The sequence below is a fragment of the Penicillium lagena genome, assembly GCF_028827675.1.
Source record: "Penicillium lagena strain IBT 129212 chromosome Unknown utg000005l_segment0_segment0, whole genome shotgun sequence".
NCBI lineage: Eukaryota > Fungi > Ascomycota > Eurotiomycetes > Eurotiales > Aspergillaceae > Penicillium > Penicillium lagena.
Window position 1 is genome coordinate 690,960 of NW_026623226.1, and position 16,947 is coordinate 707,906.

At 50.3% G+C, this 16,947-nt stretch overlaps 10 protein-coding genes across 10 annotated transcripts; 5 read left to right on the forward strand and 5 right to left on the reverse strand.

The window, feature by feature from the left end:
* Positions 1-361: 361 nt before the first annotated feature.
* N7510_006963 (uncharacterized protein) lies at positions 362-1,021 on the forward strand (the record flags this gene model as incomplete). The annotated part of the gene is made up of 1 exon (XM_056978888.1): positions 362-1,021. The coding sequence occupies one exon, from the start codon at positions 362-364 to the stop codon at positions 1,019-1,021; it is 660 nt and encodes a 219-aa protein (XP_056831931.1).
* Positions 1,022-1,454: 433 nt separating this feature from the next.
* N7510_006964 (uncharacterized protein) lies at positions 1,455-2,603 on the forward strand (the record flags this gene model as incomplete). The annotated part of the gene is made up of 1 exon (XM_056978889.1): positions 1,455-2,603. One exon carries the CDS (start codon positions 1,455-1,457, stop codon positions 2,601-2,603), a length of 1,149 nt encoding a protein of 382 aa, XP_056831932.1.
* Positions 2,604-2,999: 396 nt separating this feature from the next.
* N7510_006965 (RTA1 domain-containing protein) lies at positions 3,000-4,070 on the reverse strand (the record flags this gene model as incomplete). The annotated part of the gene is made up of 1 exon (XM_056978890.1): positions 3,000-4,070. One exon carries the CDS (start codon positions 4,068-4,070, stop codon positions 3,000-3,002), a length of 1,071 nt encoding a protein of 356 aa, XP_056831933.1.
* A 506-nt stretch (positions 4,071-4,576) lies between these two features.
* N7510_006966 (Zn(II)2Cys6 transcription factor) lies at positions 4,577-6,097 on the forward strand (the record flags this gene model as incomplete). The annotated part of the gene is made up of 3 exons (XM_056978891.1): positions 4,577-4,633; positions 4,693-5,349; positions 5,372-6,097. 3 exons carry the CDS (start codon positions 4,577-4,579, stop codon positions 6,095-6,097), a joined length of 1,440 nt encoding a protein of 479 aa, XP_056831934.1.
* Positions 6,098-6,303: 206 nt separating this feature from the next.
* N7510_006967 (glycoside hydrolase family 30 protein) lies at positions 6,304-7,825 on the reverse strand (the record flags this gene model as incomplete). The annotated part of the gene is made up of 2 exons (XM_056978892.1): positions 6,304-6,941; positions 6,964-7,825. The coding sequence occupies 2 exons, from the start codon at positions 7,823-7,825 to the stop codon at positions 6,304-6,306; spliced, it is 1,500 nt and encodes a 499-aa protein (XP_056831935.1).
* A 1,189-nt stretch (positions 7,826-9,014) lies between these two features.
* On the forward strand, positions 9,015-9,757 carry N7510_006968 (EXPERA domain-containing protein; the record flags this gene model as incomplete). The annotated part of the gene is made up of 2 exons (XM_056978893.1): positions 9,015-9,198; positions 9,285-9,757. The coding sequence occupies 2 exons, from the start codon at positions 9,015-9,017 to the stop codon at positions 9,755-9,757; spliced, it is 657 nt and encodes a 218-aa protein (XP_056831936.1).
* Positions 9,758-10,382: 625 nt separating this feature from the next.
* On the reverse strand, positions 10,383-10,742 carry N7510_006969 (Zn(II)2Cys6 transcription factor domain-containing protein; the record flags this gene model as incomplete). The annotated part of the gene is made up of 1 exon (XM_056978894.1): positions 10,383-10,742. The coding sequence occupies one exon, from the start codon at positions 10,740-10,742 to the stop codon at positions 10,383-10,385; it is 360 nt and encodes a 119-aa protein (XP_056831937.1).
* Positions 10,743-11,550: 808 nt separating this feature from the next.
* On the reverse strand, positions 11,551-11,757 carry N7510_006970 (uncharacterized protein; the record flags this gene model as incomplete). Its single annotated transcript, XM_056978895.1, has 1 exon — positions 11,551-11,757. One exon carries the CDS (start codon positions 11,755-11,757, stop codon positions 11,551-11,553), a length of 207 nt encoding a protein of 68 aa, XP_056831938.1.
* A 172-nt stretch (positions 11,758-11,929) lies between these two features.
* Positions 11,930-13,537, forward strand: N7510_006971 (uncharacterized protein; the record flags this gene model as incomplete). The annotated part of the gene is made up of 1 exon (XM_056978896.1): positions 11,930-13,537. The coding sequence occupies one exon, from the start codon at positions 11,930-11,932 to the stop codon at positions 13,535-13,537; it is 1,608 nt and encodes a 535-aa protein (XP_056831939.1).
* Positions 13,538-14,325: 788 nt separating this feature from the next.
* N7510_006972 (uncharacterized protein) lies at positions 14,326-15,938 on the reverse strand (the record flags this gene model as incomplete). The annotated part of the gene is made up of 3 exons (XM_056978897.1): positions 14,326-15,334; positions 15,387-15,755; positions 15,811-15,938. 3 exons carry the CDS (start codon positions 15,936-15,938, stop codon positions 14,326-14,328), a joined length of 1,506 nt encoding a protein of 501 aa, XP_056831940.1.
* Between the last annotated feature and the right edge of the window lie 1,009 nt (positions 15,939-16,947).

Sequence of the window (16,947 nt, forward strand, 5' to 3'; positions counted from 1 at the left end):
TCTTTTTACTGGGAGTAGAAAGATTGACATTTAGATTGTTTTTCCGATGGAGCATCCAGTCCAGACTATCGCTGGTATATTTTCTATGTAATCTGGGGGACGGTAAACCTGCCGCCTCGACATCAATCGGCGTTCGCTGCCAGCGAGCTACTGGAGTGTAAATGTGCAAGCGACAGCCATTTTCGATGCTCGATAGCATCCTTTCACCTTCTTTAAGCTCTACCTAGCTTTCATCATAGCTCCTGTTGTTGTCGCCACCCCACGTCAGTCATTTTAACTTCGGGAGCCAACCAACCCATCATGGCCACCACGTGTCTTCCCAAACCACAATCCCATCTTGAATCCTGCCCTTCCAGCAAACATGAATGCCAGAGGGAGTATGGGGAATAAATCTGTTCAGGAGCCCCCGTATGCGATGGGCATCCGACCAGAACACGTCACCGAGTTCGAACGCCTTCTCTGGTTCGAACCAAAATATGACGCGCGCTCATCAAACGAGTACTGCATCCGATATGACAGCGACGACTCGACACTCTTTACCGTGACGGGAATGAAATACAACGAAAAATGTACGCGCGAGTTCCGCGATTCGTCCGGCCTCCCCTTGTTCGAAAGCCAGAAGGTCTGGTCGCCGGGCTGGAGATATAGACGGCCGTGGCGAGTTCGATTGCCAGGGAGCAAGAAGGCAGACCTGGTCGATATCCGATTCACGTGCGCGATGGGTAACCGCTTCGAGGTGAATTTCCGCAATGCAGTTGCGCAGGACACCAAGAACGAGGACGACAACATGGTCCATCTCGTGGTGCACCGCGTCTCGCCGGTCTACCGGGTGTACGAGGTGAGAGTGGCCGGTATCAAAGTCGTGGATATACGCGAAAGCATGGAACGGAACCGATCCGTGCCGACAGGTCGGTACAATTCAAGGGGAGGGACATTGCCCCCTCGGTTGGTCATGGAGATGTTAGTGGCTGAGAATTTTGATATGTCTCTGGTAAGCTTTGGGAATCGATCAGAGGAATGACGGCTGATGCGTGATGGCAGGCGTCTCTTATTGTGGTCATGGTTTGTGATATGGGGTTTAGTGCAACTCCTCCCCACTCGACTAGCCGGATGCATGCTACTTTGGGCATTTCGTGATATGTCTGGGAACCGAATGGGATGGACCGACGCTAGAATGATTAATGAACAACTCCACATGACAGCCTCGCCTCGCGGTTTCACTAGTTATCGCCCTCTGACTCAACTGACTCTTGCATAGCCACACCCACCAGCTTAGCCTTGCCGATCGCAGATCACCACAGTTGCAATACTTGGCCAATGAACGGGAGAAGATGACGCAAGTCTAACATCCGTGAGGCTGCTGGATTTCGTTGGTTTCGATAAGATTGCTCTCCTCGGCATTCGTATACAAAAAAAAAAAAAAACCAACATCAACGGCCGAGACAACAAGAAAAATGTTTCTCACTGACCTCCCGAACGAAATCATTGCTCTACTACCACAACACATCGACAACATCGAAACATTCACTAACGCATCATCATCATGCCGACTCCTTCGCGACAACTTCTCCAAAACAGATCCCCGCACCATCCTCCGTCTAGCAGCGAACTCAGCACCAGTCTTCTTCTCGCCACATCCACACTTTCTAACGGCCATTACAGCCCGCAAGGCAAGTGCCTGGGCGCTGGGGAATGAGTCGCGCACAGAACTCCTCAGGGAAGCATTCCAGGGCGGTATCGAGGGACTATACTCGTTCTGTCTCGAACACTCCAGTCTGAGCATGGAGGATATTCGACGCACGCACCTCGCCCGGTTCGAGATAATCAATGTATTTTCTGATCGCATTGATAAAATGGCCGGCGAGCAGTGGATGGACACGCCGGATTTCTGGAACGGCGGTGTCAGCTCGGCGTACACGCTCTACACGGATGCTGAACGGGCTGCGTTCCAGATCATTATTTATGGAGAACTATTCGCCGCCAGCATGGATGCCTTTCTGGATTCGGAGAAGAATCTGCCGTGGTTCGACATCGGTATCCGACTTGACTATTGCAAGTACTGCATTCCAGACCTGTCGTGCGATTCTTACGAGGCCCGAAACGGGTCCCCGGGACTGGAAGTGCAACCTACAGGCCCGTATTCCTTCCGCAAGGATAAAAAGAAGAAGTCCCCTCCAATGGATCTCCAGCTGGACCAGGTGTCTATGCGCCATATTACAGGCTGTGGGCGCTGGCGGCGGATGTGGGGATCTGCGATCCGGGACATTCTGTCCAAGGCCGAAGGGGAGGGGGAAGAATTCACAGAGCAGGACGAAGAAGAGGAGCACTGGAAGAAGAAGTTGCTTAGGAGGGCGTTGCAGACGCAGGGTCTGGAGGGGATGCAACTTGTTACGGCGTCGCCGGGGAAGGTGGCGCCGGAGTGGGTGGAAAGGGCGCTGAAGATGAAGGGTCAGATTGATAAGTTGGAGAAACCGCCTCCCACGCAGAGGTTGGGCAATTGGGCTCAGTATCTTGTTTTCTTTGCGCCGGATCTTACGAAGGAGGTTAGGGTTACGATCGCGACGTATTCGGGGTATGGGTGGGATGAGGATTTGGTTCCGTGATGTGTTCACGTGGATGGATTCAATGGGGTTAGGACGATTATATATCACGAAGTAAAGCGATATAGGTACGCCGCAATGCTCGTATGCATTATAAGGTGCCAGTCAGCGAAGTGTATGGGCTATTGGGTCGGATATCATCTTGAAAGACCGGGCCTCCTAAAACCGAAGTCAAAATAATGCAATACTTCGCATATCACACAGACATCCCGGTCCCAACAGTTTTGCGTGAATGGGTTGACAGTGAAAACTGGTATATGGTTCTCATGGAACGAGTGAAAGGTCAAACGGTTCTCGGGCGCCAAAGTGGAATGCACAGGTCCTCGTTTTCTAAAACAAATAACAGTAAAATAAATCCTCTCTATCCAATACACGCCATGGTCACCACTAGTAAATGATCTATACTTCCGTAGCCGGGAGATTGTTCTCAGACTTCTCCTCTGCCCTATTCCTAGCATTAGACGCAGTCCCAAGCGCAAAGCTCCCATCAACGCAGACAGGCCACTCATTCGGCCTCAGCCAATACAAATCATGTGCCGGCTCGCCCTTCATCATACCCCCAATATCAAACGGATCCATAAACGTTGCCCAAGCAGACCTTCGGTCAATCCAACCCGGCCCAAAACGCTCCGTGCGCCCGTCCAGATCAAGGTATCGGTTCTTTTCGTTAGGCAGAGACCGACCGGGATGAAGAACATTGAGCCACCAGGTGAAGACTAGCATGGGGCCGAGCTCAAAGGCGTAGAGAAACCACTCATGGCTGATTATGGGCCCGCAGTTCTCGCGGCATCCGACGTGGGAAAACATCTCGAATGCCTCGACGGCGCGAAAGATGCATCGCAGTAAGACGAGCGTTGAGGTGCCGTACAAGGTGATGCAGAGCTTGCGCACGTTGGAAGGCACTTTGCCTGCACGGGCGCAGCGGCGATGCACAGTCGCGACGATTGCAATTACTACTGTTTCGACTGCTCCCTGCAGGATCAGGCCGACGGCAATGAGCGTTCCGCCAGCTTTATATTCTGAGAGATTGGACCCAGCGGAGGCATTTTTGGCGGCTCCGGCAACGGTCATGCTCTCAACGGCGGCACCGATGTAGACGAAAGTGATGAGCACACGGTTCGGGTTGAGGACTGCGTGCATGGGCAAGTAATTCATCAGTCGACCGACGATGTTGTAAGCGGAGGCTGAGTAGATTGGTGGCCCAACGTAGATGAGGACGGTCTGCACAATATACAGATTGACATTGGCGGTGTGATAGCTGGATACACAGCGGACGATCCATCCTGTCATGAAGAGAGCTCCTCCCCAACAGATCCAGAACGTAATACGCCAGAATCTGTAGCGGATATTTTGGTAGATGTGCAACGCCCAAGATATGCTAACGAGGGCAGCAAACACCGCGGGTAAGACGTGGCTCGGTTGGTAGAGATAGAGACTTGGTGCTTCATCTTGCGTGGTGTTTGGAGTCATGCTGGTTTGCTAGATAAGGAGAAACGAATTTGAAGAGATGAGTGAAGATGCGATTGAAAGGAAGAAACTCATCTCCTTTTTATATCTCTCAATATTCACCTCCCCATATCTGAGCCACATCCCACCTGAAAATCACGGCGGTATATAGATCCAGAAAAGGCTAAACCGGACCCCATTTCGCCCTCTATGAGGCGAAGCCATGGATTGTAGAGTCCTCCCGATCAGCCAATCACATCTCCCGTGCCGAGCCTTGCGGCGGCAGATAGCCCCAAAACGGGTTAAACTGCAGCCCACGAGGCGATGACGGAGATGGCTGAGACCCGCTCTTGTCAGCCCTTTGTTCTCACTTCAGACCCTATGCAATATTCTCAAATGGCCAATTCCCTTTGGCACTGCCGCCGGCGCTGAAGTTGCCACAGCCCTTCAAGCGAGGGACGTTCCGCCTTACTGAACCCCCTTCGGGTGACACCGCATCGGCAGTAGATCTCCCCGCCCCCACAAATCAAATGCCCGGTGTACCCTCGGGGCGGGCATGCGATGGGTGTCGCAAGACCAAGAAAAAGGTTAGACTTGAGCTATTCGCTGTATTCGTTTGAGACTAGTATTTACGGTATTATTAAAGTGCGATGAGAAACAACCCGCGTGTTCGCGATGCATTCGCCTGAAGATACCCTGTGTGGGTTCAGGCCAAAAAAGATACAAATTTATGGAGGAAAATCGATTTCCAAAATCCCCGAACAGCGACGACGGGGTTGTGGAGCGCAGGACGTTAGCAATGAACCAAGTCCAATTTTTCGCGGCTTCCCCTTCGCCAACGCCCAGCAACGGATTGACTCAGTTGTCCACTGCTTTCATACATACCATCAAAAGAACCACCGATCTAAGGTATAACCTCTGGTGGGCATTTGGGATGTTCCTTGAAGATGTCCCGCCACGTCTCGGTTCCAATGAAGCATTAGACCACTCTGTGGATGCATTGACCAGCGCACACGCAAGTTTTTCGATCAACCGTGTCCCCTCAGTTGATGCGCTGGCGAAATATTCTCGCGCGCTAAAATCGCTTCGTTCTTGTCTAGATGATCCTGCCACGGCGCAGTCGTCTAGCACGCTTGGCGCGGTCATGGTATTGTTATCCTGTCAGGGCTTCATCGGCGGTCGAGCTAGAGGTTCCTTCACCGGCCATGCCGAAGGCGCAACGCGCATTCTCAAAGCCCGAAAGCAATTCATTCCTCGTGATGAATTTGAGCGCAAGGTGTTTTTGTCTTTGCGTGGTACTGTGGTTGGTTCTTCTACCTTCAAAGTTTTTGTCTCTGCTGATGGTGTTGTTCAAGCTATTCGAGGGCCTTTTTAACCATAAAATATCTCTGAGCCCCCACGAATGGGATAATTTGGTTGCCAGTGAATTAGATAGAGGAACTCCCGACGGCCAGATTCTTCATTATCTGTCGCGGGCACCAGGCATAATGCGACGAGGGAAAGAGGAATTACGATTAGGCCACGACATCACAGAAATTCGAAACGAGACACGATCGATCTACGAAGCATGCAAAACCATCCTGGCCGAATTAAAAGCTCGAGATGCAGCGGGTACACTTCCCGGTGTTGGCCCAACATCATCAGCTATAGCCACAATATTACACGCCCACGTTCAACGCACCTACGGCATAGGTCTTGCCATCGTCGTCTTCTTTAACTGCATGCTGGGTGCATTAGATCCAAACGACAAACTCCTTGCGCCTGAAATGACATACTTTGCCCGAGAAGTTGTCTCTCTGGCCTACCGTTCTGCAATTTATAGGCCGATAGGCGCTGCCTATATTATCGTTGTGCTTCATGTTGCGTTGGCAGCAACCACCGATCCACAAATGCGGGAACTGTTGCAACATACTATGGGTGAGTATCAGAAGGACAAGCTCTTTGGAACTGAGACGCTTGGTATGCGAGATGAGCTGGAAAACACCGCTCGACATATGCGGTTTGGTATGGCTCCTCCACCAGATTCTATAGTAGAGACGATAGACATTTAATTGTGTTATTTATGTCTCGGTGTTTATAAACTCTTGGAATATTCCGGCTTAGGTCGGAATAACAGCTGGCAACGAGTCAAATTCCAGGTAATTTACTGAACCAAACTTTAGGTAAAGCGGTATAAATATATTTAATCGGGTTGATCAACTATATACTCGGTTCAAAATCGATAGACACTTTAAGCGGTTGCCCAGCAAGCACGCCCTCAAGATGAAGCAGGAAGAATCCAAGTAGTAACAGAGGTCTCAGGAACATTACCGCTCCAGGTCTCTCCGCTTCCCGTCGTCACTGTCACATAAACATCATTGCCGAAGGTATTCTCAATCACCACCGTTCGAGTACCATCCGGGTTCAACGAAGCCACAGACTGAATACCGGTTCCTCCAGAGTAAGTATAGCTCCCAGTGCCGTCCAGAACAATAGCACCAGGGGGCATGAACTTGCTGAACTGTGCCATCATGTAATAAGCAGTTTCGAAGGTATAGTCGTCGCCGTTGACAGTGACCAAGCCCGTGCAGGTGCCACAGCCACCGCTGGAAAGATGGGGACCATCATCGGAGTTCGTGCCAAGAGTCCAAGCCGCAACGCCAGAGGCCCAGTTCTGCAAGGGGCCCATGGTAAAATCGGCTGCCTGGTTCCATGATCCGGATGACGGGGTCCAGCATTCTGTCATGTACTGGTTGACGTTCGGATTGCTGTCGTGGAACTCGGTGAGCGTTGTCCAGTTGACGTTGGTAGCATAACAATGCCAGGCAACAGTGTCAACGTAGTCACTGGCCGTGTCGAGGACAGTTTGAGGGTAGGAAGGCACATCTAGTTGTACCTTATGAGCAAGTGCACCGACTCCAAGAATATTTGTACATACCAGTGTTGTGATCATACGCCCAGATGTCCGTATCCAAACCAGCACTGGCAAGCGCGGGACCAACATAGTCCTGAATTAGCTGCCCCGACTCATCCGCATAGACGTACATCGTGGGATATCCGGATTGGCTGTTCAGCGGCTCATTCTGGATCGTGATCGCGTCGATAGGGGCCCCAAGGCTCTCGAACGCTTGGATATATTTCACAAAGTACTGAGCAAATGCACTGGAGTATCCTGTACTTCCAGTGCCAGCGCTGGTCAAGTAGCCGTCGTTCAAGTTGTTATTGTTCGTGTTTCCGTCAATCACACCGTTCAACTTCATCCAACCGGGGGCGCTCCAGGGCGATCCGAAAATAGTCAGGTCAGGCTGCAGCTTCTTCATTGAGGCCAGCATGGTCGCCATTGCATTTCCGCGATCGCCGAGGTTGAAGTTCGATAGATCTGGGTCGGCGGTGTTTCCATTGTCATCGTAGGTGTATGCCGGATCACCAGATAAGTCAGAGGCTCCGATGGTATGGCGCATCAAAGCGAAATCAGCACCAGAGGAAGTCATCAAATCATTGAGCAGTGTCTGGAGCGTCGAGCTGTCCAGCGTGTTGAAGGAGGTCACAGTAGCATCGGTGACGGCGGCGCCAAATCCGACTATGGTTTGTTTGTGTCCGGTGGAAGTATCGTCAACGGTCAGCTGCCAAGTCGATTCAGAGCCCGGGCTTCCACTGCCTTGGACTGGCGCTGCTATGGAGGACAGTTGGTAGTTGCCGCCGGAATTGGAGCAGTATGCCGAGGCAGAAGATGCTCTCTTTCCGGGTATAGCATGGCTCAACCCAGCGAGGGCAAGAGCGGTACTGAGATGGGTGAACATCTTGACTCCAGTGAGATTCGTCAGGTGGACTGTATTTCTAATAGGGCGTTTGTTGACCGTATCCAGTTGCTGGCGTCCCCGTGGCTTTCTTATACAGCGCTCACGGGTAATCAGCCTTAATTAGAGTGACGAAGGTTGATGCTACACTGCCACCAGCTAATGCACACCTCACGGTTAAAAAGCCTGTATAGGCAGACCAGTTTCTGTTTTGGTACCCCTGTCACGCCCCCAAACTCACTGTTTCGTCAGGAGTCGGTGGGCCAAGATCCTAGTCAATTGTTACTCCGCTTTCTTCATACCCCGCAAATGTAATCAATCACATCGCACACTGCCACAAATTGGAAACGCGCTAATCATGCACCTTGGATTGCTTAGTCTCGGTGCCTACTTGTAGTATCCGAAAGTATCATTGGATAGTGACAATCGGTATATGCAAGAACTGAGGTTGCTTCCGAACTCAAATTCTTCAATAGCCTCTTCAATAGCCGTGCAGCTTCTTTCTTGGCCAATTAGCATCGTTAATGTGTTGCCTAAATGAGCCGGACTTTTAATGAACATGAAACTCCGGATTCGCTTGGGAAGGGTTGCCGAATATTACTGTTTCAAGTAAGCCCGCCGAGGCGCTAGAATGTTCTCGACAGCGCAGCATTACGCCTTGCCCCAGGGTATCTACGAGTACATATGTGGAGGACGATCTTTTCCTCGCGGAGTATCGGAAATGGTACTTGCTCACATTGGTCACTGAGTAACATCTGGAGTATTCAGAATTGTCAATAAAACTAGGTAGTATCCTTATGTACGATGGGTATAGGTGTGCAGATAATGTCAGTGGCTGCGCATAGCAGGCGATCTTCAAGAGGAAGAGATTGTATATACACGATGAATAGATATGTTTTCAACACGATGTTCATGTGTCAGTAAGAAGCATCAATTTAGAATTATGATTGCAATGACATGGATCAAGAAGCCATAGGAACCAAGATGTGTTCACTACTCCTTTGCTTACCTGACAGTCCGAGTGGGTCTCATTCTGGGATCAGGCATTCAGGCACCAATCCTCTTCGGATTGCCCAGTCCCGTGGTGAGCTGATCATGTTTGACCCGTTAGTAATTGTTTACTCGTATAAAAACTCCCTTTGAAATATTTCACTCTCTGATAAATATTCAAATCCACAAGTTGATTGCCAACATGACATCAAAGGGCATGGCCTTACCGGCCCATCCTTACTACCCGATCGGCCTTGAGATAGCAGGTTATCTAGCCAATGAATGGGACACTTTAACGCTGTTGTTTATCTTTGCTGCTGGATGTACTGCTATATTTTCAGTCACCTATTTGGTGGTAATGAAAGTTCACCCACGCATATCACCTGGTGACTTATGGACAGTCCATTGGTTTGTCTTATGTATCAGGACCCAAATATTCAATCATATTGGAAATGAAACTAAAACGCATTAGGCGGCTTCATCCATCTCTTCCTCGAAGGCTACTATGTTTATAATTTCAGACATATGCCTGGCATGCAAGACCTCTTTGGGCAACTCTGGAAAGTGTATTCGCTCTCTGACAGCCGATACCAAACCCAAGATGCATTCGTGTTGTCCATGGAGGCTATAACGTCCATTTGCTGGGGACCTCTGTCGTTTGTCCTCGCACTTACGATCATGACACAAAATAATCTCCGCTATCCATTCCAAATCGTCGTTTCTCTCGGCCAACTCTATGGTGATGTTTTGTATTATGCTACTAGCCTGTTTGATCACTACATACTGGGACTGTCATATTCGAGACCAGAAGGGCAAATATTTTGGGGCTTATTTGTATTCCTCAATGCCTTCTGGGTTTTTATCCCTATACGTGAGTTTCGAACGGGTAATTCGGATCCGACAGTACTGATTATTGACCAGATCTATTATACACTGGCGTGTTAGCTTGCAAAAGAGCATTTGAGGGTCTAGCGGTCTCGGAAGCAAAAGATCTTGGGAATATACCTCACTCAAGCAAAAGTATTACATCAAAGAATGAGTAACACGGGTTACGTAGATGATAGTTAGAGATCCGGTTGGCTTAGACAGAAAAGGATATCAAAGCTCCTCTTTTGCCAATTGATATCACTTTTTATATAGATACATTTCTGCCTTGAGAATCACTTCGTGTCTGTTGTAGTTGCATTATTAGTAATTCTCTTAACATGCAGTATTTGAGAGGAAGGGCGAGCGAATTGTCATTGCATATTATCAGACGTGCTCAGTAGTATGTAAAGCAAAAGCCATATACAGATGCCGGATCAGGGGTATATCACTCTTCTAAGCTATCATCTTCAATCTTCCCGCTATGTTCGGCACTGGGGGGAGCGTTCGATCCCCATAGTCAAACGTAGCTGACTTCCTTTCCTGAGGAATAGTACCAGGTGTCGATCCCTGACATTGATTCTGGGCCCCGATGTTATCATTCGACACTTGTGACCACTGATCTTTATATATAGCAGTGGCCGGGGTTTCTCTAGTTGATGGATTCCATTCAACTAGATCGGGATTATAAGCCTTTCAGTTGGAGCTACCAAGAGACGTCATAAATACCTGGATCTGAAGCGTTGCGAACAATCACCATTGGCTGACCCTGCTGATCGTTTTCGGATTTCTGCTGGGCTTTCGTCCGCATGTCCCATCGTCTTTTTGAGCGCGGCGGAATTGACTCCTTTACCGGTTTCTCGGCGCCAGAGAAACGGCCTCGCGACGCAACACCTGTCCCCCAGCGTAGGCGGATCTCATATCCTTCGCACGTTATTCCACGGGAAGTGCATCTCTGACAGGCTGGGCGAATTTCATCGCACTGAATCCGCTTTCTCTTGCATGTCCAGCAGCCCTTGTGGGATCGATGATGGGTACTGATTTGCTTGATGCGAGGGCCATCCATTGGAAATAGTTATTTAAAGGGGCAAGAAAACACTGGTGAATATTATTTTCGTTTGAAATCATTTTAATGGCAGGATATTTCATTCTGGTCATATATGCTTGATCTAAAGCTGAGCGATTTTCTCATTGGATGAGCAAAGACCTCAAATGCCGGTGGTCTTGGTGTGATCCTCTAGCCCCAATAGGGAGTGGCTTCCGGGAATACCGACTGTTTATAAGTTGGGCAAATTCCCTCGCGCTGAAGTTGCGATCGTAACGTGAAGCAGTTCGTTGTTTTTCTAAATGTCCCCCAAGTCGGTCGGAGGCATCCCCAGGTGGAGCCCAGTCGACGATTATGGAAGGTACAGCCAAGTGTCACAGTGCGGCTCCACAGGTTTTGTCATCAGCATGTGTAACCCGGACAGGAACTGGTGATGGCCGGGGAAAAGTGTCTCTACACTTATAGCCAAATTATTTTGAGCTAGGGGAAAAATCTCGACTCGCCGTTAAGGTTGGAAGGAAAGTTTATTCTTGAGACACTCCAAGAATTCCAATGGCGGGATGGTCCGAAGGTACAGATCTCGGCCTCGCCACAGTGCACAACGGACCCAGAAACCAATGTACAATACCAAAAAAAAGGCCGTGTTTCAGGGAATCGGCAGTCGAAGCCAATCTTTTTGCTGCAGAAACTACTCTAGCGCCGAGGATCCATATTCCATCGGATCTTCATCACCATCTGATATCATCTCGAAAACTACCCGTTTCGCCACCGCCTCAACTTTCCGCACGAGGACTACGTTCTCTTCAGAGTTCAACGTGGAGAGCAAGGATTAGGCATCAGCAAGAGATGAAAGCTTTGTCTCGCGTAATTTCTTCAATTTGACCGTGGTCGTGGATACGTAAAGTGGGCCAGGACCGGTGAACCTGGGAAGAAGTCTGCTCCATACGGAGCTCCCACACAACTCGGTGAGGCCCGTGGGGTCCCCACGAAGAGTCAAAAAAGAACCCCAGGGCCACAAGAGTCTCCAGAAGCACATACTCAGTTGCGAATGGAAATATTCTTGGCTTTTGGTTACGGTCTCATCACATACGGCCAGAGGATACAGATCTGGGATCAAAGCTGGCGGAGATCGCCTTGCTAGCGTTTGGGGAAAAGATCCGAAATACTGTTTTCACACCCTGCTGAACTCTCATTATTTTCACGACACAATGGATTCCGAACTCGAAACAAGAAAACCAGTCGATCAAAGCATCAACGATGCATACGACCTCGCCGCCATGGGCCATGACCAGAGTCTCACCCGCAAGTTCAATATCTGGAGCATGCTGGCACTTGCATTCTGCGTCTTAGGAACATGGTCCACATTTGCCCAAGATTTGGCCGATGGCCTGGTCAACGGCGGGCCAGTTTCGATTCTTTGGGGACTTGCACTTGTCACATTTTGCAACACCTGCGTCGCTTTTTCCCTTGGAGAAATCTGCAGTAGCATGCCAACTGCGTTGGGTCAAGCATACTGGATCTATCGACTATGGAGCTCGCCATGGGGCCGCTTCGCCTCATACATGTGTGCGTGGATCAATGTATTTGGCTGGTGGACTCTTGCCGCGTCACAGGTGGCGTTCATGACCAACTTCATCTTGGGAATGAAGGTCATGTTCGATGAAGAGTGGAAAGGCGCTTCGCAGGGCTGGCTGGAGTTTGTCGTCTATCTCGGTGCGGTTTTCGGCCTCACCTTAATCAATGTGGTTGGGTGTCGACGGGAGAAGTTCCTGCCCTGGCTGAACAACTTCGTTGGAGTTTGGTTCTTCGGCCTTTTTTTCGTCTTTTCGCTGGCCTTGCTTATCTCTGTCGGAGTCAAGTCCGATCTCTCTTTCCAGCAGGGTTCCTTCGTGTTCGGGAAATGGATTAATAACACGGGCTGGCCTGATGGTGTGGTGTGGTTCATGGGCTTGGTGCAAGCGGCGTACGGTCTGACTGCATTTGACGCTGTTATCCACCTTGTGGAAGAGATTCCTTCCCCTCGGAAGAATGCTCCAAAGGTCATCTACTTGGCTGTGCTCTCGGGTGCAGCAAGCGGCTTCATTCTTATGATTGTCTGTCTGTTCTGCATTCAGAAAGTGAAGCAAGTCATCAACTCCCCTAGCGGCCTGCCGTTTATGGATCTTGTTCAGGAAACCGTTGGCCGGAATGGAGGCGCAGTTCTTATTGCATTATTCATTCTCAATGGCCTAGGCCAAGCAGTGAGCATTGTGACCACAGCCTCTCGCCTCACCTGGGGCTTTGCTCGCGATGGCGGGCTACCATTCAGTGGATATCTGTCTCACGTCAGCCCATACTGGAAAGCTCCCGTGCGAGCTCTCTGGTTCCAAGGATGCCTGATTGCTCTAGTCGGAATCCTATTCCTCTTCGCCCAGACAGTATTGAATGCCATCCTCAGCGTCAGTACTATCGCCCTGACAATCTCCTACGGACTCCCGATTTTAACAATGATGATGGTTGGACGAGACAAACTCCCTCCGGGCGGACAATTCCGTCTTGGACGATGGGGCATGCCGATCAACTGGGTCAGTCTTATTTACTGCTGCATCACCACAGTTTTCTTCTTTTTCCCGGGTTCGCCCAAGCCCACCGGGTCCGGGATGAACTACGCCATTGCGGTTTTCGGCGTGATGCTTTTGATTGCTGTTTCTTTCTGGTTCATCCAAGGAAGTCGCACCTATCTCAACACAGAAGAGTCAATGGCTCCAGTGCTTCAGGCACAGGAAGGGGCATTCAATGAGCCGCCGGTTCCGGACCCCACCAAGGAAGACAAATAATGCCAGCGATGATGATGGCCGAAATTTGTCAATATGGAGGTTGCGGACTTTGCGGGTCGGAGATTCGCTGTTATTGTTTTGTATATGAAGTGTTGTTCCAGTGCATAGAGCATAGAGACGGTTTGGGGTACATAGAATAGACCGGAAAATAGACCGGAGATAAATAAAGTTAAGATACTATAAACACTCTTAGCTGTAGAGCCTCTGTAACCAGCGGGATCACATTTTTCCATAAACAGGCCTATTTTTAACACTGGAGATACAGATCTTCTGCAAGAAGCTCGCCGTGAAAATTCTGGTGGACAAGCTGAAGCCTGCCGCTGAGCAGATGACCGAGCTCACCAAAATACAGCATGAATATGGCAAGAGACTTACCGGGTAAGAGCTTGAGTTGGGCTTGGGTATATAATCTAGAAGTGTTTATATTTGCGTTGTCAGATAAACTTATCAACTCTTTCAGCGATATCGAGTCCCTTTAGTTAGCAGAAGCACATATTTCCCAAGTAATAAATGCCTCAATCGATGAGTGGAGGAGGCAAATGCCTTGCGCAAGAAGGTTGGATGATCAACGCCGGTATTTTGTATCTATGCGCCATTTGTTTGCTCGTCGAGAAAAAGCCTCAGCAATTTCTCACCACTGTTCTTTCAGCTCTCCTTCAATTTCTCTCCCATTTAATTTCTCCTTTTGATTCTTCCCAAGATTTTGGAGTCATCAGTTGAATTCTTCAACAAGCTCTTGACATTCAGGTTCTCATAACAATCTAAATACTAAATATACAGACGCAAGCTCACAGCTTGGATTTCATGTTCACATGGACGGCCTTGACATTTGAGTACGCAGCCAAACCGGCCTCACCTAATTCCCGACCGATACCACTCTGCTTGACACCACCGAAGGGGATGCGCCAGTCACTGTCGTTGCTCGAGTTGACCCATACCATACCAGCCTCGATCTTCTTCGCGACGCGATGCGCACGAGTCAGGTTCGTGGTGAACAGGGCACTTCCCAAACCATATGTGGAATCATTAGCCATGGCAATGGCGTCTTCCTCGTTCTTGAACCGGGCGATCACCACGAAAGGACCAAAGACCTCTTCCTGGTAGATGCGCATCTTGGGCGTCACATCGGTGAACACGGTCGGCTCGACGAAAAAGCCCTTGCCGTCAGCGACCTTGAATGGCTTGCCGCCGAACGCGAGGGTTGCCTTTTCGGACTGCCCGACCTTGACATACGACATGATGCGGTCGTACTGGGCCTGCGTCACTTGCGGGCCCTGGAAGGTGCTCTCTTCGAACGGATCGCCGACCTTGGAGACATTCTTGACTTGCGCCTTGAATGCAGCAAGGAACTTGTCGTAGATCTCGTCCTGGACTAGAATCCGCGACGTCGCGGTACAGATCTGGCCCTGGTTGTACATGATCCCAATGTGCGCCCATTCCACTGCTTGCTCAAGGTCTGCGTCGTTGAAAACGATCAATGGGCTCTTGCCGCCAGTCTCCAGAGTAATATTCTTCAGGTTTGAGCTGGCCATCTTCATGATGTGTTTGGCCGTCGCGGTGCTTCCTGTGAACGCGATCTTGTCAACGTCCATGTGGGACGCGAGCGCAGCACCGGCAATGCTGCCATGGCCGTTGACGATGTTCACCACACCGGGCGGGAAGCCAGCTTCCACAATCAGATTGGCCAGGAAGAGGATTGACAGCGGTGTCTGCTCGGCGGGCTTGAGCACAACAGTGTTACCGCAGGCCAGCGCGGGGCCGAGTTTCCAGGCTGCCATGGCGAGAGGGAAATTCCATCTAATCGGCGCGTTAGCCTATGTCTCCGGTCACAGAATATCCTCATACTTACGGGATGATTTGCCCGCAAACTCCAACCGGTTCCCTCAGAGTGTACCCGAACTTATCGGGGGTGGTCTCAATGACCTGACCAAACACCTTGTCCGCAAAGCCAGCATAGTACCGAATTGTTTCGGAGGTCTCAGTCAGATCATCATTCAGCGAAACCAAGTACGGCTTTCCATTGTCGATTGTCTCGATGGTCGCTAGAGTCTTCTTGTTCTCATCGATCAACTGGCTCAGTCGGGTCATCAAGCGGCCGCGCTCGGAGGCCGGAAGCTCTCTCCAGTCTGGGTTGTTGAGAGCTGCGCGCGCAGCCTTGACGGCGGTGTCGACATCCTGCTCCGAAGCCGCATAGATCGAGGTGATCTCCTTGGCAGTTCTGCGATTTGGAGTGTCAGTTTTGGAGATCGCTTATATATGCAGACAGCACATACGAAGGGTTGATGGTAGCAATCTTCTCGCCATTCGACGACTTCACCCACTGGTTGTTGATGAACAGACCCGTTGGCTGCGACCAGGTGTGGCCATTGGGCGCCGTGAGCTGAACTGTCAAACCGGACATGATGTGAAATGCGCTACAGCAGAGGGTCTTTGTCACGAAGGATGAGATGGCAAAGCAAACGCTGCAATACGGCAAGTTATTAAAGTCGACCGTTGGAATTGTTGAAGCTACATCATTTGCTATCGAACATTCGCCCGGCATTCGGCTGGACATGCTATTTCGGGGCAACCGGGTCAGAGGTCCATCTGCAGCAGATTTAGGCTGGAAAGTCAGCTCCACACTGAATCCACTTAGCATGGAGTACTCCAGATTGCGGGCGAGACCCAGACACAATGAGCTTCGGGGGCGAGGAGCAAATCACGGTGATTCAAAAAACAGCCCTAAGAGGCGAAGCCTAAACAGGCAAGTCCAGCCCCGTCCGTGCTCGCTTGGACTTCTCAGAATGTACACTGACAGCTAAGATGCCAACAGAGATAGGAATAAAATGCCAGATCGAAGATAGCCTATGCCTTCAACTGGCACGCAGACTCGCAACCGTTTCTCTTCACACGACAAGCAGAAAATCCGTGACACTCAACATGCGCCGTGGCAAAGGGACACCGCATTCCCCACACGTCACGTGCCACCCCACGTGAAATAAGCTTGACTTGCATTTGCATGCTTACTACTACATATAGAAGGAAAAATGCCAGTTATTGCCGGAGTCGGGCAGGTCCTTGCTGCTCATCGCGGGGCAAGGGACAGCCCTGAACAGCCCGGGGATGGTCCGTGACCGTCCCGTGGCCTGGGGAATCGGAGGAGGATTTCTTTGTGATTGGTGCGCATGGCTACTGCCGGAGAAAGCCCTGCAGAAGAAATGCAGAGGTGGAATCGAAAGGGGCATGTTGACACGCCCCAGAAAAACCGTGTACGTAAAGGGTCCATCCGTGTCTTGCGCAGCATCCCGAACCGAGAAGACCCAATCCCGAGTCTGGCGAGGCCGTAGATTCCAAGATCCCGATTGCCCAATGCGGCAGGTCTATGCGAGTCGCAAAAAAGATTAGATCCGTCGGCCACGGGGTATATAAGG